A 22,511-nucleotide genomic window follows, 5' to 3' on the forward strand; every position below is an offset into this window, starting at 1 on the left:
ACAATGCTAAATGAACTACAAATAAAATGAAGTACTTTGAATCCTGTTCTCTTTCTCATACTAGCTGAGCAGAACATCTTGGAAATAGCAACCAATATCAAAATAGTTTCAAAATACATTAGATTTCTTTCTCAAAGCATGATCTCTACGCATTCCTGTATATACAGCAGTGCTTTCTCTATGGATTGTGCATTTTCAAATGTTGAAAATCTCTGAACTGAGCTCTAGACATGCCTTTTAAAACTACACAATTACACCTTTTAAAATTGTATAGTGTTTGGTACTTTAAGAGCAGAAACTGTATCATTGGTTTAAGGTTAAAATAGCATAAGACAGACAGACCATACAGACCCGCAGATATCCCAAACTAAGGCATAATAAACTTATCTGCAAACAAACAAGCCTTTATAACTGAACAGTAGAGCAAAGATTAGCATGTATCTAACCAGTCTAATCCACCCCCCCCCCCCCCCCTTTTTTTTGTGGCTTGTTCTGTCATTGTTGTTGTTCTCAGAGAATGTTCAAACTCTCCCAAGATTTACCAATAGCACTTAAAAGTATTGCAGCATACCAACAACTATGCAAAGCAAATGACCTCAGAGATGAAAGATTCCATGTTTTGATCATAACACAGCAGTCACTGGCTGTTAGTTAGATTTTCTCCATTGGAGATTTTAGCCTGATGGCTTCTGACTGACACAGAGCTGAGATTAATTCATGGCATTTCCATGGCTCATCTGAACCTGACACAACTCATTAGCATTCTGTCATATCTCCATAAATCCTGTGAGGCTGAAGGCAAAGGGAAACAATAGGAACAAGTTTCCTTCTCAAATAACCAAGCTTGAGGTGAAAAAGCCAACCTTAATTTCTAATCACTGTGGGCATTAGTTTTAATTAGCAATTTTCTGCATATCAGTATAGTATCAAATTGTACTTTACTGTAAAAACTCCTCAGTAACTATATATTTGGTTAGCATCACATGTCTAATACCTATGGTCTTGTTACTAGCCTCATTGTCACCCCAGATATTTGCCAGTGTGCACAGTACACATTACCTGTGATGATTTTCATTACCTGTGATATTTTGTTAGTGCTTTAATGAAGTACTAACACAGCCACTTAGAGAACAAGCATATTCTAAGCTACACCTTGTTCAAAAGACACTTCAGAGAAAAAACTGTTTTCTGAATCTTGAATATGTGAGTTCTTCTCTGGAAAAAAAATCCTAATTAAACCAAAAAGGATTATAGAATGAATTGCTAACAGACTTTTCTGTAAATGGTTTTGTCAAGATCTCTGGCAAATCTCTGATTATTGGTAATAATACAAATATAATAAGTATAAAAGTAGGAATTTTCTTGACATTACTGGATAGATAGAAAGGCTAAACTTCTTTGTTTTGTTTTGAAGAAAAAAAAAAAAGAAGAAAATAAAAAGAAAAGCTGTATCTTCCTGTGACTTCTGCACAGCAAGTGACTCTAGAGTCCCTTTGTTCATCTCTAGGTCACTTGGTTCACCTCACCCTCCAGTTTACAACTCCACAGTTTGCCTTTGACTTCCAACTTTGCACTCTTCCACCCAGGCACTAGGAGGCTCCTGCAGCAATGATTTTCTTGTTATACTTATGGATTGTTCACCTGCCCTTGCACCCATGAATCCTGAGACAGTGCTGTATCTATTAAATCAGGTTTCCCCATGGGGTAGCGATTGCCACTTGTGAGAGAGAAAAAAATGTCTTTACTCCTTTTTCCAATTCCTTGTTTTACAACTTTCAGTTCATAACTCTGAACTAAGGGGAGAGGGGACACAACAACAAAAGCAACTGCAATACATGGTGAATAAAATTGTAGGTAATAAACACTTGAATTATCCAATAATTAACAAAAAATATACATACACAAAGTTAAAAACTGGTCAATGTTCAGTTCTTGCCTTTGACCACAGTGTGTTCTAATAGTGATAAGATGATCTTAAGCAGGGAAAAACAAAACAAAACAAATAAAAATAAAATAAAAACAGTAGGAAGATCAAGCAGGTCCTCATGAAACACAGTTAAGTTTCTAGCTTCTATTGTAAAAGTTATGGGGGAAATAAGCTGTACTGAAGAGGATGTTCAGTTCAGGGAACCCGTATTACTTCTGTTCCTGGCTGGTCATTTTTCCCGTTAATCTTTTGTGTTTTGTTTGTTTGTTTAACACCAAAAAAAACCCCACAAACTTATCTTTAGGTTCAATGTATCCCATCAGCTACTGGATATTCAAAAAAAAAAATAAATTTGTGCATGTTGCTACCAGCCAGCCGCATCCTTTGCACAACACTTTCCAGGTCACAGTTGATGAGGTCTTTGTCCCCTTCATACAAACTACTCCTTAACCAGACTTCACAATTTTAGAGACTACATAGTATTTAGCATGCACCCAAAAACATATTTCAGTGTACATTTCAGTGCTCCTTTTGTTTTCAGTTCTCTGTTAATGGCACAAAACAAGGGAGACATGTACAATGCAACAATACAATATAAAGATGTTTTTAACAATGTCAGCTAAGTGAAATGCAGTATGAAAAAAATAAGCTCCTTTAAGTAGTTAAATTCAGCTTTCTCTTCCTCTTCTCTTCTTTTTTTTTTTTTTTTTAATGAGCAGTTTACTTTGGGATTATAATACTCTCATCGATTTTAAAGTTCTTAGACTCTCAACTCTCTTTTCAGAAGTCAAGAACTGTTTTTAAGAATATTAATTAAAAACTTTAATTTTTCCAATTTTTTCCTATGCTAAATACAGATAATGATTGTCTGAAAAAAACAAAATCAAGACAGATGTGCTCAACATATGGTGATCAAGGTAATTATTTACAGAGCAATAATTATCATGTGATCTTAGAATTTTTGTTCTACATCCTTTTTGGTTTTGCTTCATTAGTTTTGATGACATATTTGGGTATGAATTATCATATCAATTATGTGCCTACAATATTTTCAAATAACAGTCATACCCAAATATCATTATTAATATTAAAGAATTTACTATACCACTACCCAGTTTCTCTCAAATTTAAAATGAAACAAGCCGTTCTATCCTCCATTTCTCAAGTCATTATTTTCACTTAATTAACGTAATTACAGGTTCAAGTGCATACCCCCCCCCCCTTACAATTCATCAGTCTACATGTGGTTGGCCCAGATGTGTATTCTATGAGAAACTGGTAGTTTGGATCTCCAGCAATTCACAGGTATTCTGCTGAAAGAGCTCATTGTAAACTGTATTGTACTCCACTCTTGTATCAGGATGAATCTACTAATTTCTACATGAAATAAACATCTTTTACTTTAGAAAGCAAATACATAAGGTGGAGTATTAGAGCTTCTGTCATCTAAATCCATGGAAATTTGGGGAAAAAAAAGATGAGAAAATAAAACATTTCACAGTTTTAGTTCAACAAAATGCTGCTCAGTATTCCCTGCAGTAATTTGGAGGCCTCATGCTCCCATTCTGTTCTATAAGGCAAGAGAGACAGAGAGAGAGAATGAGGAAACAGCACAACCAAATTACATCTCATGTGAAACATCACAACAGCAGTTCATTTCAGTGTTGCCAGCAAACCACGATCTTTATGGATCATTTAGGTTCACTTTTTATCAGTCATTTTAAATATATAGTTAGTTTCATTAAACTTGGAAAACCAAGAAGTAACAGCTCCCATCAGTGATCTGATAAAAAGTATTTTGGCAAGGAATAACAATTAGTCACATCTTGTTGGAAACTGGAATACTACAGACAGAAAAGCAACACTGTGAAAGTCTTAGCAGAGCAGTAATATTTTCTTTTTTTTTTTTTAATGCAATGATATCATTCATCAGAAATAGATGTATTATATATATGTATTATATGTATATATGTGTATATATATGTTATATATGTATATATTATATATAACATATATATATTTCTGATAAATATCACTGCATTAAAAAAAGAAAATATATTTTTCTTTATCTATAATATTTATAGATAAAAATAAATATAAAACATAATAAAATAATATAAATTTATAATATAGATATAATATTAATATAATATTAATATTAATTTTATAATATATAAATAAAATATTTGTATGTATAAAATGTGTATATATATATTTTCTCTATATATAGAGAGAGAGAAATTAAGCTGAACTTAACTCTAAACAAACTCTGTTTGTTTGTTTTCTCATACTATACTGGTTAATTATTAATTGACAGCTGAATTCACCAGACCCTTCCTTGGGGAAACTTGTACTGCCCACCCCTGGCAAAACTGCATGGATAACAATAGCTAGTAAGACAGTAAAGAAAGTCTATAGTGTGTGTATACCATCTAAGAAGGAATTATTCCCAAACTAATCAAGAGGGTGACCACCAGAAGCCAAATTAAACAGTAACCAATGAATTGCAGTCTGCTTTCAAGCAAGTGAGGAGTCAGCTTGCAAAGAATTAGCATGAAAAATTTGTCATAGTGAAGAGAGTGGAAACAGCAGCAGCCCAAACTTGATTTTGTTATTCCAAAAGTTGCTTTGCTGGTAAAGCAACAGACCTGCATAGACCAGAGCATCCTCCTCACTGGATACTACAAGCAGTCCACATCCAACTGGTGAGCTGACAGTTGAGGTGCTACAAGGGGGCTGATTTCTCATGGCTTATGTATAAGTGGATTGTAGGTTGTGGCATGGATACACATAAAGCTGGAGCAGCTGTGTCTCCAAATCAGAATAGTGTGCAAAAATTGTCTTCCCAAAAGGGGGAACATGTTTGTATCCTGCATGTCCTCTGGCAGAGGAGGTGCAGATGTATTACTCTAGAAAGGCATGTGTTAGAACCTTTGGGGATTGCTTACAGAAGAGCATTTAGAAATTTGTACCTGTTTATTAATATTTTATAACTTGATTCATCTGTTATATTGACAATGCTGACTCTGTTTATTGTCAGTTAATTACATGTCAATAATAAATCAGTAAACTGCTTCAATACTGAGAACTGGGCATTTTTTCCCTGTGGTTATCCATATATGGCTAAACTCAAACTGTCCAAGAGACAGTTGGGTACCTGAAAAACTTTACTCACGTAGTATGATCAGTTGATGGGCAGTGTTCTTCTTCCCCAGGATATAGATTTGCTCCGCTTCCAAGTTCCCACTTAAATATATTTGTGTTGTGGATGGAATCAGTTCTTGAATTTTGTTCCAAGGCTGGTTGATACCATCCGCACAGGGTACGATCCTCAAAATTGCAGACTTCCATGGCTTTAGAGATGAACAGTGAATAATACTTCAAGTTTATATAAAAATAGGGAATCATTAATTTATATCATGATAAAATAAATAACCTGGCAATAAAAAGAATTCATTTTAAAGTATACAGTGTATGCTTACTCACTATGAACATGAATAGTTTTTCCCTCTACAGATAAAATACCAATGATATTTTCCATATTATTTTCTAAGAGGCTAATATACTGATGACATTAGCAACTCATTTCTCATTGGATACAAAATCCTCCACAGAAACTCTGAAAAAAAAAACAACAAACAACAAATCTTTGTTTCAAGCAGTCCCTGAAAGTTACACGATAATGCAGCTATTTGGCATTGGTGTCAACTACTGAATAGTTATCTTACTAAATAAATATGCAGCTGCTTGTGTGTCCTGGTTCCAGTTAGGACAGAGTTAAGTAGCTCTTAGTAGCTGGTAGGGTGCTATGTTTTGGATTAGGATGAGAAGAGCGCTGATAACATGCTGATGTTTTAATTGTTGCAGAGCAGTGTTTACACCAGGCCAAGGACTTTTCGGCTTCTTGCTCTGTCCTGCCAGCGAGCAGGCTGGGGGTGCAGCAGGAGCTGGGAGGGGACAGACCCAGGACAGCTGACCCAAACTGGCCAAAGGGGTATTCCATACCATCTGACGTCATGCTAAACAATATATAGGGGTGGCTGGCCGGGGTGGGGGGACCGGCTGCTCGGGGATAGGCTGGGCATCGGTCAGCGGGTGGTGAGCAATTGCATTGTGCATCACTTGTTTTCTTACACATTATTATTGTTAATACTATTACCATTATCACTATTATTATTATTATTGTTATTATTATTTTCCTGTCTTAATAAACTGTCTTTATCTCAACTCACAGGCTTCACTTTCCCGTTTCTCTCCCCCATCCCAGAGAGGGAGGGGGGAGGGTGAGCGAACGGCTGTGTGGTGTTTAGCTGCCGGCTGGGTTAAACCACAACAGTCTTTTTGGCGCCCAACGTGGGGCCCGAAGGGTTGAGATATCGACAAATCTGACCAGAGTGTGTTAAACTAAAATTGGTATAAGTATTGGACCTGCTTAATAGTTGCTAGTCACGATGTTGATTGCCTTAATCTCCAGTCTGCTGTACCTGTATTCCAAATTGAGTTTTATGGTGCGTTACTTTCTGTATGTGCTCCCTGTTGCACTGTTTATCCTTTCCGGGCCCTGGTTTAAGATTGTTATGGTACTGTGCGGTGTAGCAATGGCTTATGAAATGATGAGATATCTGGTCACGACTTTAACCTGGTATTTGTACTCAGCACTGACGTCGACTCTATACTTTGGAACCCATATCTCGGAAACTATTAGCAATTACACCTATTGCCTGTTTTCGTTAGGGAGCCAATCTGTGAAGGGGACAGGGGAAGACATGTTTCCCTACCTGTTCACTCTCCCTTTCTCCTTCACCACCACCCTCTTATCCCCCGAGTTAGTTACGGTGGTTCTCCGAGATGTTGAATATCCTTGGGATACTCAGACCAGCCTGCTCTTGTTGTTATGTCTCCTGAATGCGCTTCAGGTTTTGTGGAGGGTTAAACAACTACTTAGGAATCTCATCCGGAGATCTGTCTTGAGGCGGGATAGTTGCGAGTGGCAGGGAGTGTGGGAGGATATGGGCAGGTTTCTAGAGCAGTGGTCACCTCCAGTGTTTTGGACATTCACCCCTGAACAACTGCAAAATCCTAAAAAGCTGGCAGAATGCTTGAAAAAAAGGTGTCATGACTCTGGCAGTTCCAAAGTGACACAAATCACTGTAGCGTGCTGGGGTCTGGCTTGTGCCTATCGAGCTGCAATTGATGCTACTAGCAACCTAGCTCCAGCTCCTGCAGCCGTTCCAGCTCCAGCTCCTGCAGCCGCTCCAGCTCCAGCTCCTGCAGCCGCTCCAGCTCCAGCTCCTGCAGCCGCTCCAGCTCCTGCAGCTACTCCAGCTCCAGCTCCTGCAGCCGCTCCAGCTCCAGCTCCTGCAGCTACTCCAGTTCCAGCTCCTGCAGCCGCTCCAGCTCCAGCTCCTGCAGCTACTCCAGCTCCAGCTCCTGCAGCCGCTCCAGCTCCTGCAGCCGCTCCAGTTCCAGCTCCTGCAGCTACTCCAGTTCCAGCTCCTGCAGCTACTCCAGCTCCAGCTCCTGCAGCCGCTCCAGCTCCTGCAGCCGTTCCGGCTCCTGCAGCCGCTCCAGCTCCAGCTCCTGCAGCTACTCCAGCTCCAGCTCCTGCAGCCGCTCCAGCCCCTGCAGCTGCCCCAGCTCGTGCAGCTGCTCCCACTCCTGTGGCTGGGTCAGAGAAACGAGCTGTAGCAGTGCAAGTTGACCCCGCAGAGGGTATTCCAACCCCTGTGGCAGACCCTGTGTCTGGGTCAGAGAAACGAGCTGTAGCAGTGCAAGTTGACCCCGCAGAGGGTATTCCAACCCCTGTGGCAGACCCTGTGGCTGGGTCAGAGAAACGAGCTGTAGCAGTGCAAGTTGCCCCTGTAGACAAGGTGAAAAAAATGGTATAGAGGCTCAGGTCGTTTAAAACGCAGACAGTCTTCTGCTAAGTCTGGGCGTAGTGAAGACGAGGCTGGGCCATCAAAGGTGCAGGAGACTGAAGATGAGGATGAGGATGGCGAAAAATCAACAGTAACTACCCGGACTCCATACCAGCCATCAAAGGTGCAGGAGACTGAAGATGAGGATGAGGATGTCGGAAAATCAACAGTAACTACCCGGACTCTACACCGGCCATCAAAGGTGCAGAAGACTGAAGATGAGGATGAGGATGTCGAAAAATCAACAGTAATTACCCGGACTCTATACCAGCGTGAGCTACGAGATGTGCGAAAAGATTTTGGTCACTGTATAGGCGAGCAGCTTGTCACCTGGCTGCTCCGGTGCTGGGACACGGGAGCCAATTATGTGGAATTGGAGGGCAAGGAAGCCAGGCGGCTGGGATCCCTTGCTAGGGACGCATGCATTGACAAAGCAATTGGAGATGGAGCACAATCTCGCAGCCTCTGGAGGCGTCTCCTGTCAGCTGTGAAGGAAAGGTATCCCTTCAAGGAAGAACTTGTATGTTTACCAAGCAAATGGACCACCATGGAGAAGGGAATTCAGTACCTGAGGGAATTGGCCGTACGGGAAGTAATTTATAAGGACCTAGACGACGCACAAACATCCGCAGATCCAGATGCAGTCTGGTGTACACTACCCATGTGGCGGAAGTTTGTACAGAGTGCCCCATCATCATATGCCAACTCATTGGCAATACTAGCCTGGAAAACGGAGGAGAATCCCACAGTGAATGAAGTGACTAAAATACTCCGGCAGTACGAAGGAAATCTCTCCTCTTCCCTAAAGGCCTGTGTCTCAGCTGTGGAGAAACTCTCTGAAGAGGTCCACCAACTTAAAGAGAATTTATCTTCCCCTTCACCTGAACGAACCAGTGTCCACCAGCTAAAAGAGAATGCTTTGGAGAAACTTTCTGAAAAGATCCACCAACTTGAAGAAAGATTATCTTCCCCTTCACCTGAACGAACCAGTGTCCACCAGCTAAAAGAGAATACCTTGGAGAAACTTTCTGAAAAGATCCACCAACTTGAAGAGAGATTATTTTCCTCCCCACCTGTACAAACCAGTGTCTCAGCTATTAGGGGTAAACGTTCATCTATGCAAGGAAGACAATATGGTGGGCACACACACCGCGCCACCCTGTGGTTTTACCTACGTGACCATGGAGAGGACATGAGAAAATGGGATGGAAAATCTACTGCGACCCTAGAGGCACGGGTACGTGAATTGCAAAGGAAAACAATTGGGAAAAAGGAGTTCTCTGAAAAGTTTGCTGCTCCAACTTCCAGCAGGCAGTCCTTTAAACACAGAAATGAAGATTCTGACCAGGACTAGAGGGGCCCTGCCTCCAGCCAGGGGGAGGAAAGGGACAATCGAGTTTATTGGACTGTGTGGATTCGATGGCCTGGCACGTCAGACGCACAGAAGTATAAGGCTTTGGTAGACACCGGTGCACAATGTACTCTAATGCCATCAAGCTATAAAGGGCCAGAGCCCATCTGTATTTATGGTGTGACGGGGGGATCCCAGCAGTTAACTGTATTGGAGGCTGAAGTGAGTCTAACCGGTAATGAGTGGCAAAAGCACCGTATTGTGACTGGCCCAGATGCTCCGTGCATCCTTGGCATAGACTATCTTAGAAGAGGATATTTCAAGGACCCAAAAGGGTTCCGCTGGGCTTTTGGCATAGCTGCTTTGGAGACAGAGGACATTAAACAGTTGTCTACCTTGCCTGGTCTCTCAGAGGACCCTTCTGTTGTGGGGTTGCTGAGGGTTGAAGAACAGCAAGTGCCGATCGCTACCACAACTGTGCACCGGCGGCAATATCGCACCAACCGAGACTCCCTGAGTCCCATCCATAAGCTAATTCGTCAACTGGAGAGCCAAGGAGTGATCAGCAAGACTCATTCACCTTTTAATAGTCCCATATGGCCAGTGCGAAAGTCTAATGGTGAGTGGAGACTAACAGTGTACTATCGTGGCCTGAACGAAGTCACGCCACCACTGAGTGCTGCAGTGCCGGACATGCTAGAACTCCAGTATGAACTGGAATCAAAGGCAGCCAAGTGGTATGCCACAATTGATATCGCTAATGCATTTTTCTCCATCCCTCTAGCAGCACAGTGCAGGCCACAGTTTGCTTTCACTTGGAGGGGAGTCCAATATACTTGGAATCGGCTGCCCCAGGGGTGGAAACACAGCCCTACCATTTGCCATGGACTGATCCAGTCTGCGCTGGAGCAGGGGGAAGCTCCTGAACACCTGCAGTACATCGATGACATCATTGTGTGGGGTGACACTGCAGAAGAAGTTTTCGAGAAAGGGAAGAAAATAGTCCAAATCCTTCTGAAGGCCGGTTTTGCCATAAAACAGAATAAAGTTAAAGGACCTGCACGAGAGATCCAGTTTTTAGGAATTAAATGGCAAGATGGACGTCGTCAAATCCCAATGGATGTGATCAACAAGATAACAGCTATGTCTCCACCAACTAGCAAAAAAGAAACACAAACTTTCCTAGGTGTCGTGGGGTTTTGGAGAATGCATATTCCAAATTACAGTCTGATTGTAAACCTGCTCTACCAAGTAACCCGTAAGAAGAATGCTTTTGAATGGGGCCCTGAGCAACAACAAGCCTTTGAACAAATTAAGCAGGAAATAGTTCATGCAGTAGCCCTCGGGCCAGTCCGAACAGGACCAGATGTAAAGAATGTGCTCTACACCGCAGCCGGAGAGAATGGTCCCACCTGGAGCCTCTGGCAGAAAGAACCTGGGGAAAACTCGAGGTCGACCCCTGGGGTTTTGGAGTCGGGGATACAGAGGATCTGAAGCCCGCTACACTCCAACTGAAAAGGAGATATTGGCAGCATATGAAGGAGTTCGATCTGCTTCGGAAGTGGTCGGTACTGAAGCGCAGCTCCTCCTGGCACCCCGACTGCCGGTACTAGGCTGGATGTTCAAAGGAAGGGTCCCCTCTAAGCATCATGCAACTGATGCTACATGGAGCAAGTGGGTTGCACTGATTACTCAGCGGGCTCGAATAGGAAACCCCAGTCGCCCAGGAATCTTGGAGGTGATTATGGACTGGCCAGAAGGCAAATACTTTGGGATATCATCAGAGGAGGAGGTGGTTCGTGCTGAAGAAGCCCCCCTGTACAACAAGCTACCGGAAAATGAGAAGAAATATGCCTTGTTCACTGACGGGTCCTGTCGTATTGTGGGAAAGCATCGGAGATGGAAAGCTGCTGTATGGAGTCCTACACGACGAGTTGCAGAAGCTGCTGAGGGAGAAGGTGAATCGAGTCAGTTTGCAGAAGTAAAAGCCATTCAGCTGGCTTTAGATATTGCTGAACGAGAAAAGTGGCCAGTTCTCTATCTCTATACTGATTCATGGATGGTAGCAAATGCCCTGTGGGGGTGGTTACAGCAATGGAAGCAGAACAACTGGCAGCGCAGGGGCAAGCCCATCTGGGCTGCGGCATTGTGGCAAGATATTGCTGCCCGGGTAGAGAACCTGGTTGTAAAGGTACGCCATGTAGATGCTCATGTGCCCAAGAATCGGGCTACTGAAGAACACCAAAACAACCAGCAGGTGGATCAGGCTGCTAAGATTGAAGTGGCTCAGGTGGACCTGGACTGGCAACATAAAGGTGAATTATTTATAGCCCGATGGGCCCATGACACCTCAGGCCATCAAGGTAGAGATGCAACCTACAGATGGGCTCGTGATCGAGGGGTGGACCTGACCATGGACACTATAGCACAGGTTATTCATGACTGTGAAACATGTGCTGCAATCAAACAAGCCAAACGGTCAAAACCTCTTTGGTATGGAGGACGATGGCTGAAATATAAATATGGAGAGGCCTGGCAGATTGATTACATCACACTCCCTCAAACCCGCAACGGCAAGCGCCACGTACTTACAATGGTGGAAGCAACCACCGGATGGCTGGAAACATATCCTGTGCCCCATGCCACCGCCCGGAACACTATCCTGGGCCTTGAAAAGCAAGTCTTATGGCGACATGGCACCCCAGAGAGAATTGAGTCAGACAACGGGACTCATTTCCGAAACAACCTTATAGACACTTGGGCCAAAGAACATGGTATTGAGTGGGTGTATCACATCCCCTATCATGCACCAGCCTCTGGAAAAGTTGAACGATACAATGGACTGTTGAAGACTACACTGAAAGCAATGGGTGCTGGGACATTCAAAAATTGGGATACACATTTGGCAAAGGCCACCTGGTTAGTCAATACCAGGGGATCTGCCAACCGAGCTGGACCTGCCCAATCAAACCTGTTACGCACTGTAGAAGGGGATAAAGTTCCTGTAGTGCACGTAAGAAACATGCTGGGTAAAACAGTCTGGGCTACTCCTGCCTCAGGAAAAGGCAAACCCATTCGTGGAATTGCTTTTGCTCAGGGACCTGGATGCACTTGGTGGGTAATGCAAAAGAATGGGGAGGTCCGGTGTGTACCTCAAGGGGATTTGATACTGGGTGAGAATAGCCCATGAGTTGAATTGTAGTATGTTAACTATTATATAATAATGTATGTCATCACTACCATGATTGCTATATATCATAGATGAAAATGGTGATTAATTAGAATGTATTGGACAGAGTGTAACCTGAGCATGACATAAATGGTATGGAATAAGGGGTGGATATCTGTCCTGGTTCCAGTTAGGACAGAGTTAAGTAGCTCATAGTAGCTGGTAGGGTGCTATGTTTTGGATTAGGATGAGAAGAGCGCTGATAACATGCTGATGTTTTAATTGTTGCAGAGCAGTGTTTACACCAGGCCAAGGACTTTTCGGCTTCTTGCTCTGTCCTGCCAGCGAGCAGGCTGGGGGTGCAGCAGGAGCTGGGAGGGGACAGACCCAGGACAGCTGACCCAAACTGGCCAAAGGGGTATTCCATACCATCTGATGTCATGCTAAACAATATATAGGGGTGGCTGGCCGGGGTGGGGGGGCCGGCTGCTCGGGAATAGGCTGGGCATCGGTCAGCAGGTGGTGAGCAATTGCATTGTGCATCACTTGTTTTCTTACACATTATTATTGTTAATACTATTACCATTATCACTATTATTATTATTATTGTTATTATTATTTTCCTGTCTTAATAAACTGTCTTTATCTCAACTCACAGGCTTCACTTTCCCGTTTCTCTCCCCCATCCCAGAGAGGGAGGGGGGAGGGTGAGCGAACGGCTGTGTGGTGTTTAGCTGCCAGCCGGGTTAAACCACAACATTGTGCCTCAGTTTTTTGATTTCCTGAGCAACTGGACAAGGAAAGTAGGTTCACTACCAACTGTCCCTTCCAATGAATCCCCCTAAAAGAATGTTTAGATGAAAAAAACAATCAATCAATCAATCAAAGTTTTTTGTTCTGCCACTTATTGAATATTTATTCTCTAGTACACACTTCCTGAATATTCTGCAGAAATTTTGACTATAGGTGATAGAGTGAGGAGTGAGTGAGTTTTAATTTATAGCTTTTATATCTCCATTAACGAAGCAAACCACAACCAGTCTGGTTACTCATATAAAGATGTGATGCTTCTTGAGACTGATGAGTGACATAGTATTAAGGTATTATTTCTTTCTTTCTTTCTGTTTCTTTCTTCCTTCCTCCTTTCCTTCCTTCCTTCCTTTCTTCCCTCCCTTTTTTCTTCCTTTCTTTCTTCCTTTCTTTTTCAATTGCTTTAAAAACATTGTTTCAAATGCCTCTGAGAAAGATAACACCTTCCTGAGAACAAATTTCTGCCCTTAGTCAGGACATACTTAACTCCTATTCCAGCATTATCATTTGAGTGATAAATTGCCATCATTGCTATAGTTATTGGAGACTTCAGAGAGAGCAAATATATGAAAGTGTATTCTCCCCAGTACTTATCTCTCTCAGAAGGAAAAGATGTTTTGTGAGACAATGTAAATATCTGAAGAAAAAAAATCTTCTATACAAAGGGCCTTGCATATATTTTTCAGTGCAGTTTTTTCAAAGGTTGGTGTTTATGCACTCTACAAGAAATTACCCAACTGACATTTATATAACAGATTAATTCATGTAAGAAATAGACAGAAGGGAGCCTAATGATACTTTTTCTAGTTGAGTCTTCAGCCCTGAAAGAAGTGATTGGAGTTTCCACACCATGTGTAATGAATGCAGAGTTTTAATCATCAGTGAGAATAGGTTAGCTTGCAAAGAGAGATGAGGTCAACGTCTCTAGATGTCTGTCCTTCTCATTAGTCATCTTCCAAACAGTAATTTCAACTATTGTGCTTTACGGGAAAACAAAGTCTTTCAAAGTTTCTTCTAAAATGCTGTAGTGGGAACTGCCTTAACTCAAAAGCAATCAGGAAATGTCTTAGACCTCTGTGGACAACAGACAATGTCTGGTGACCCTGTTCATTGTCCCAGCTTCACTATTCCCATCTGACTGTCAGAGCTTTGGGAATTTAGAGACTGGGATTTGCTGACCTTTATGTGAGTATGCCACTCCACATACTCTAGCCTAACAGCTGGCACCTACAGCAGGGTTAAATCTATTATCTTTCTGACCTAGGAGTCAGTAACTCTAATGTAACCCTAGGTTCCTCTGCCAATTCAAGATTTACAACTTATTTGGATGCAGAACAAAATCAGAGTTGTCAAATAAACAAAGAGGTGATGGCAAAAACATCCTCATGTCCCTTATGTCCATAACTGAATTTCACAATTCAGTATTGCTGAAAATACTTTGGGGGGGGATGGAATCACTGAAGTAAGAAATGGACCCAAGTCCAAGATATGTGACCCAAATACCAAATATAAGACGATAGAATTATTCTCTCTTCAACTCTGGCTATTGAACATTCAAAAAAAAAAAATAAAATTAATATGCCATTTAGTTTGAGAAACTGTTTTCACTTTAAAAAAGAAGGGGGGGGGGTTGTACTTTGGTAGTAAGTTGAATTGGAATATAAAATACCATGTCTAAATCAGCCCATTAGAAAGCAGAAAGTGCACAACATCTCACATGTGCTCATTAAGAGCAAAATGTTACTCTTTTTCTGGGGAAAATCATGTTAAAAAATAACACCTAGATACTATTATCAAACGTCAATGCTAAAGAAACTGGTGTTAAGCAATATATTGAATAGCCACAAACTAATAAGATAACTAACAAAAGATTTAGTATACTCACCACAATCTGATTCATCAGACTTATCAGAGCAGTCAGGTCTAAAATCACACCTCTGGATCATTTGGATGCAATGTCCAGAGGCTCTGCAGACAAACTCATTCTCTGTGCAGTTGTTCATGGGGAGCGTGGCAGGAACTGAAGTTCCTGATAGAGTTGTAGATACTGTTGGCAAGTTTCCTTTAAGAAATGAACAAATTTCTGAGAAAGACAACCAAGGCACATAGATTTTTAACGATTTCTTCCCTTACCACTCACATCCTTTCTCAAGGATAAAGTTTTACTGGAAACAAGCCTGGGTGGCCATGTTGAATGTCTTAAATGCCTCCCATTGGGAAGCGAATTGAATGTGTAGTGGCTAGGTGTCCTCAGTGGAAAGCACTACATTGGTCGTGTTAGCCAACCACCATTTGTAAAATCCTCAACACTTGTAGGAATTTATTTATGCCTCTTGCACGTCTTTCAAATTTAAATGAAATTGGTCAGTCATTTCAAAAACTGTCACAGAGACTGACAGAGTAATCAGAAAAAAATAATTTCCCTGTGAAACAAAGCTAACAGATTATTAGATTATAATGGCCTTATTTCAACACATCAATTACTGCAACTAACTGTTGAAATTACTATATAACTTTCTTAACTTTAAATTTCATCATTGAAAAAATTAGTTTTTCCCAGTAGAAGAATTATTCTGAGGTCATCAGCTTGTCCCACTACTTCTTTTCTGTTTCATTCAAACTCATTACCACATCTTTTAAATCCATTGTCTTTGTCTTTTCCTCTTATTCTTTACTATGCATACTATGCACCTTTCTTCAGGCTAACTCCCATTTCTTGAAAACCTTTGCTATCACTGTCCATAAAAAGAACTTTCATTTTACAATTCCTTGTTTAAAATCAATCATTATTGAAATCATTAGCTGTAGTGCACAAAGCACTACAGTAATAGTAATACAATAAAGTAATACACCTGAGTTAATTAAAAAGTACATGTGAAGACTTTGATATAAAATGTATCTGGGACAGCAAAGATTTTTTTTTCCCCCTTAAGGCATAGAGCACCAAGACTGATAATGAGGGAGGAGGAAAAACTTTTTGAATTAAATGATATAATAAATAGATCTACAACTCATACTAGCATCACGGACTGTATTGGTCAGAAATTTTTAAATACAGATGGAACATTCAGGTCCCTGCTCCTGCTCCCACTCCACTGGAACAAGAGAAGACTTTTTCAAATACCATAACCTTCAGAATGGAGTCAACTCCTTTCCCTCATTTGAAATAACGCATTTTGTAAAATTTATGAAATACCACTCTGTCTAGAGCAAATATCATTTAATAGCTTATATTTCAGGAATTCAAATGATTCATCAAAACTGTATGCTCAAGTTTCTACATATTTAATGTTACTTATGATTGACTTTACCATCAGGCTATCAAGCCCATCTCTCCATGGCATCTCTCCATGGTCTGTATCTCTGTATCTAGTTACTAGTGGGACGATACCAGCTGGGCTGCCAGTACTTAATTCCAGGGTTCAGGAATGAGATGTGGTTGCCCAGTTTTTTGTCCCTGGTCCAAGACATTAAATTTGGTGGAAAGTGTTATAGCTATTGACTGCTTTGCCTACTATTCCCACAGTCTCTTTGAATCTTTTTTGTTTCTTTGGATTTTTTATGGTGTGGAGGAAGTAGAGGTAGTAAAATATAAAAAGAAGGATTGTGAAATGTCTCAAAAATTACTACAAATACTTTTTAGAAGTGTAAAAAGCACAAAGGTTGTTTCCTATTCAGCTGTCTGCTATCACAATTGAACAGTTTACTTTCATTTTTCCACAAAAAACAAACTTTTTTTTCTTATTTTTGAACTTTGAAACTCTGATACACTTTGTACTTTGCAATTTTCTTGTTTATTTTTATATTTATTTATAACTCATTTGAAAATATGTAGAGATTTTCTGGTTAACCTTTGAAAGGTTTTCTTCCTCAAATATAAAGCATTGTACAGTAATTGTGTATTTGAAATTTGTTCTGAATTGCAATTTACATGCAAAATTTTATAATAAATGTCATTGCACATTGTATAAACATGGCAAAATTTGAGTTACTTATCTGCAAAGAAATATGCCACAAATATTCCTACTAGACCTAATTATGTATCTAAAAGAATTTTTAGAATAGCAGAATAAAATGCATCTGCACCAAGTTTTAGACTTAGTGCTAAGACACTGATATTTAGAAAAAAAAATATTGTTCTCAATTGTTTGCTGTTCTGCAGCCTTTTTATGACTGTAGCGGCAGCTAATAGTCCTCCTAAAACCCCTTCTGTGACAGAGGTAATGTTCTACAATTCTGTAGACATTGTACTACCCTAGGAAGCAATGACTTCTGAGAACAAACTGCCTTATCATCAGAAGTGTTTGTGTGTTGTAGCAAGAGAGCAATTGACACTGTAACATTAAAAATTATTCAGGAGAGAAGGAAGGCTGTATGAAACTGATTCTGCTAAATGAAAGGTCAGTTTGCTTGTACACAGTTAAGTTTTCTTTCCTTTTAGGAATCAAAATTCCAAAGAGTATGGAAGCTCCATACCTGTTAAGCACTTGTTAAAGCGGGTTTATTTAAGACCTTATGAGCACAGCAGAAACTATTTCCTGTTGATGGCTGGATATGAGGTAGGAAGGAGGGAAACAAGTCTAAATTTCCTTGTCACATGTGAGTTACAGTTTGATCTGGTTTTGTTTTTCCCGTAGCAATACTTACAAATGACAGAAAACAATCAGCACGGATAAGAGATTTACACGTAACTTTAACTCTGCTCTTACCATTGTAAAGAGTACAGCCTAGAAAGGACATGTCATCAAGTCCAATGTCTCCAGTGAAGCCATCTCCTACTGTACCTTTCACCAAGATCTGGGGAAAAAGCAATTACAAAAACATTTTTCAGTATATAGTAGACTTCCACTTCTCATTAAATATTTCATAACGATTGATAGAACATTTGCCATGTTTCACACTTAAAATGAGATTAAAATTGTTCTAGGGGATATATTCTATTTAGTGACACTTTACAGAAGACACTAATTATTATCAGCTTTCACTGGTGGTCACATTAATCATGGTAAACCATAACACTGGCTGGCTTTACATTCATGTAAATCCACTGAAACATCATTGTGATATAAAATGATGGCAAGACATTATCATAAGTGGCACATTATGATTAGCTCCTTTCGTACTTATCATAGTAACATTAAGCATGATTAATTATAATAATGTTCATGTGAATTCATTATATACCCTTATACAAATCTCACTGTGATGAAAACAACTAAACAGGTTATAGATGTGCTCTGGAACCCTTTAAAGAAAAATGTTCTACAAATTTATTAGAATTTCCAATGCTATATATGCTTATTTTCTCATTACTGTCTACTGATGAGGAATAGGAGATGTTAGTATTTCTGAATCACTCTATGGATGACTGAATAAGCCTCTTTTCTTCTGACTGGTATTGAATTATAAAAATCCAAGCAGGTGATTGTGAAAAGATTTAGTGAGAATTTCCTTGATGTAACTAATTTATAAAACCCATAAAAGAAGAAAAATGTCGTCCTCAAAACACACTTAAAAAAATATTTTAGCTGATCCACTGGACTTCAAATATTAAAATTGCTTCTTTGCCTTTTATTTTGAAAAATGCTTTTGTGTCACCTTCCCCACCCACATAAACATTCATGCTTCCAGATCATTCTGGAAACCTGCATAAAATTTCACGTTTTTCATTTTTTCTTCCTCAGTTCAATAAATAATTTCTACAAAGAAAGAAAGTACAAATAGTGACAAAAATACTGCAATTGTGCTTCAGAGTAGTGTTACTTCTGGTATTTTTGTCATAATTTAATTTTTAAATATTTTATTTGTAAAGAAAGCTAATTTTCACCAAGTAACGAAGCGCTGCTCCCAGTTCGAAGGTGCAACATTGTGTCGTAATTCTTTTGATCAAATGTCCTTGACGTTTTGGAAATATACTCACATTAAATGTCATTTCAAAAATATATGCTTGAATTTTATATTTCAGGATTTCATTTGTCCTATATTAAAGAAAATCATGTGATGGATTACCAGTTTCAGAATTCAGCACTGTGTATTAAACAAGCTTCTCGGTAACTTGAAAGTGAGGCAAATAAAAGGATTCTTCTACACACTGAGAACCATTCATGTGATACATACACGGAGCTTTTGTAAGTCTCACTTTAAATTATTAACAAGTGAAAAGAGAAAAAAATATAAAAAGTGCAATGAACATCCTTAAAGCTGTAAAAAATGATAATATCAGTCTTAGCATGTTGAGACTGATAAATTTGTTTGTGCTATTCTGAAGTTGCATATGAATAACAGATTTGTTACTGATGCTGACATCACAAGAGTAAATAAAAACAATTTTACTTTATTTATAGATTATGTCCAATAGACAAAATAGGTATACTACAAGAAGATGGATATATGACCCTTACTATGGATATGCTGCAGATGTTTAATTTAGCATAAAATATCTAAAGTGAACAATGTAAAATGACTGTATTACTTATTACTGATTTCATCTATTATGAGATTCTTACTTTTCCCTCAGAATATCCACTTTTTTTTCCATGTTTAACTTAAAATAGCTACAACTATTTGTCAACAAAAATAGCACAAAAATGTATAGAAACAGAAACAATCAAGATATCTATTATTCAGATATGTCATGCATGAAACTTTATTATTCCAAAACGACAACATTCGCTTCAGTTTAATTTTGACTGGCATACACACAGCATCTTAAATAAAATCTTGACTTTATTTTTAAGCATGAGTTATTATCCACTCATAATTAAATTAACTGTGAGCTAAAATTCAGTCTTAGAGGCAGAGGGTTTGTTAAACTTATTTATATAGTTATTACTAAGACAAAATCAAGCTCTGTAAAACTATAATATTTTTCAGTAGGATTGTGCTGAACTCTCACTAATGTTAATCAGTAGGTTGAGATTCTCTCCCCATCCTTCTCCCCGTGCACATCTCCCCATCCACGAAATTCACACATTTTGAGGATATGCGTATCTATCATCTTCCACCAACCTTTACCTGGAGGAGGTAGCATTCCTGCACCTTAAGTAGTAATATTTAGTGACAGAAATGGCATTCCACTGTTTACTGTAGAAGTAACACAATTTAGAAAACCTCTTTATTGTTATGATGATGATTATCATTACATTACTTAGCTGTTTGCCCCCTCCCCCCCCCCCTTTTTTTTAATCTTTTATTATTTATTTATTTATTTATTTGCTTGGAGAGCCTGACACTTTGACATATAGCATGAATTCAGTTAGTAAGACAGAAAATGCAACATAGAGGTGTATGTTCAATAGATATTCCTTAATGAAGGAATATAAATAGATATTCCTTAACTTTGAGTACATTCAGGCATAAAAGTACAGTTCTAATCAACATAAGGGAAGCATAATCTATATGAAATTATGGTTTCTTTATAGATTTTAGAAATGAGAACCACATTGTGTTGCATTTGATAGCTTAAAATTGAAAATAGTATCAATTTATGATCTAGTTATGCAGTATAAAACTTCTGTCTGCACTGTGGTTAAACATTGACCACTTAAATTAATTTGCCTTCTGAAATTCTGCAAACTTCATGAGCTATTATTAAACAACCTCCAGGAAACTCATCTACCATGAAGCTCATTTCACATCTCATTTATAATTTGAATGAGGATAAATTGTTCCCAGTTTCTCCAGCTTTCAGAATTTTAGAGATCCAGTCTGAATCCACTGAAAGTTTGATCCACTAAAAAGGTGGCAAAACGTATGCTACATAAAAGAGGTGAAAATACTCCATAAGAAGCAAAATGCATTAGAATGACACTTTGTGTACAAAAAAAAGGATTAGTATTTTTATATTTTGAATAAAGTAGATTTTTGAAAGAAAGAACATTATGACAAATGTTAATAGAATAATTCCATGTGACATTGTTCTGTATAAATGTTCCATTTCCACAGTAATGCTCATTTCTGTCACTAGCCAATTCCCTCTGAAGGTTAGCAAAATTAAACCTTAATTTCCATGCAAACATAGTTTTAAGTAGAATTGAATTCATTGCAAAATCCGTGAGGTACTGACAATTCTAAAGATATCTGAACGTGTAGGGAATACTGATCTTAGTTCTGATGTACTTAACTAGTCATAGAGCCAAACAATATCTCAGGTTTGTCACAGGAAGTGTCAACTGTGTTACTTAGTGATTTTATTAGAAGTTAGAACTTGCTAATTTTAATTAGGGTTATTATTATTATTTCTGATTTTAAAAAAATGGATTGCTTTGAAGAGGGGAGAACAACCACACAAGTGTATAATAGTACAAATAAATTACAAATATTTTGTTGTAACTTACTGAAAGCAAATGCAGTATAGAAATATGCATTTCATTGCATATCTCTGAAATAAACTAGTCTATATTTTACTGCTATGCATATTCAAAGGAAAACAGTTCATACCATCAAGAAAAGTAACCAATTTCTTAAGAGATGACAGAGTTTTTGTAATTACAGATAATGGAAAAACTGTAGAGCCATTCATTGCATGAAATCTGTAACAAAATTTCATCCTTCATAAATCCTTGTAATGAAGATATTTTCATGTAACATACAAGTCATAGTAAGACTTCACTTTATGACCATTTTTTCAAGAATAAGTAGAATGATATCTCAACAAGTACACTGAGAAGGGAAACTATTTAATAAGTGAAGACAAATTCTCAGAATAATTGTGATAAAATCTGTGAAATTTAGATTTAATTTTGACTTCTTTAATTATTAGTTTATAGTCTCTTTGATAAGTGATTCTGAACATGTTAATTTTTTCCTCTCTAGTTTTGTTCATCTGTTTCATCTGTCATCAAAGAAGTCTGCTCTGCGGGGCCTGAGACCACTTCCCAAACCTCTGATCTAGGCTTCCAGTAGTTGCATCCTGACTATGTGGCACTGAACTCTTCTGTTCCTTCCACGCATGGTGTTCCTTGAAAGAGCTCGGGTGCACTGGCAAGAAAAGGTGTCACAGTATGTTGTATTGACTCTGGGAGGATTAATGACTAGGCAGTCAGGGTTACAGGCATAATGGGGAGCCCTTCTACCCCTTAAAACAGGCACAAGTAGAAAAAGCTCATCAACTGCTGGAAAAAACATCAACCTTAGGTAACCAAAAAATTCCAACACTACAAGTACAGAAGACTGAAATTCTATTGACCATATTCAATAGCCTGTCAGTCCTTTCCTTTTGTTTCCATGAAAAACACATTAGAAGTGAATACTTCAGAACTTCTGAAGTTGAAACAACGTCTCTTTCATGCAAGGGTCCAAATTAATTCTTATAAATGATCTTGAGGATATATACAA

At 39.0% G+C, this 22,511-nt stretch overlaps 1 protein-coding gene across 1 annotated transcript in view; it reads right to left on the reverse strand.

Annotated features, from left to right (window-relative positions):
- The window catches only part of MALRD1 (MAM and LDL receptor class A domain containing 1), a 271,441-nt gene that overhangs the window by 178,683 nt on the left and 70,247 nt on the right, over nt 1-22,511 (reverse strand). The window contains exons 18-20 of the mRNA XM_080581229.1: nt 17,885-17,972; nt 15,061-15,237; nt 5,103-5,280 (exon numbers count right to left, since the gene is read on the reverse strand). Coding sequence (XP_080437355.1) covers nt 5,103-5,280; nt 15,061-15,237; nt 17,885-17,972 — 443 coding nt within the window. The remainder of the gene's footprint in view (nt 1-5,102; nt 5,281-15,060; nt 15,238-17,884; nt 17,973-22,511) is intronic.

This window comes from Anser brachyrhynchus, assembly GCF_964034855.1.
Source record: "Anser brachyrhynchus genome assembly, chromosome: 2".
NCBI classification, from domain to species: Eukaryota; Metazoa; Chordata; class Aves; order Anseriformes; family Anatidae; genus Anser; species Anser brachyrhynchus.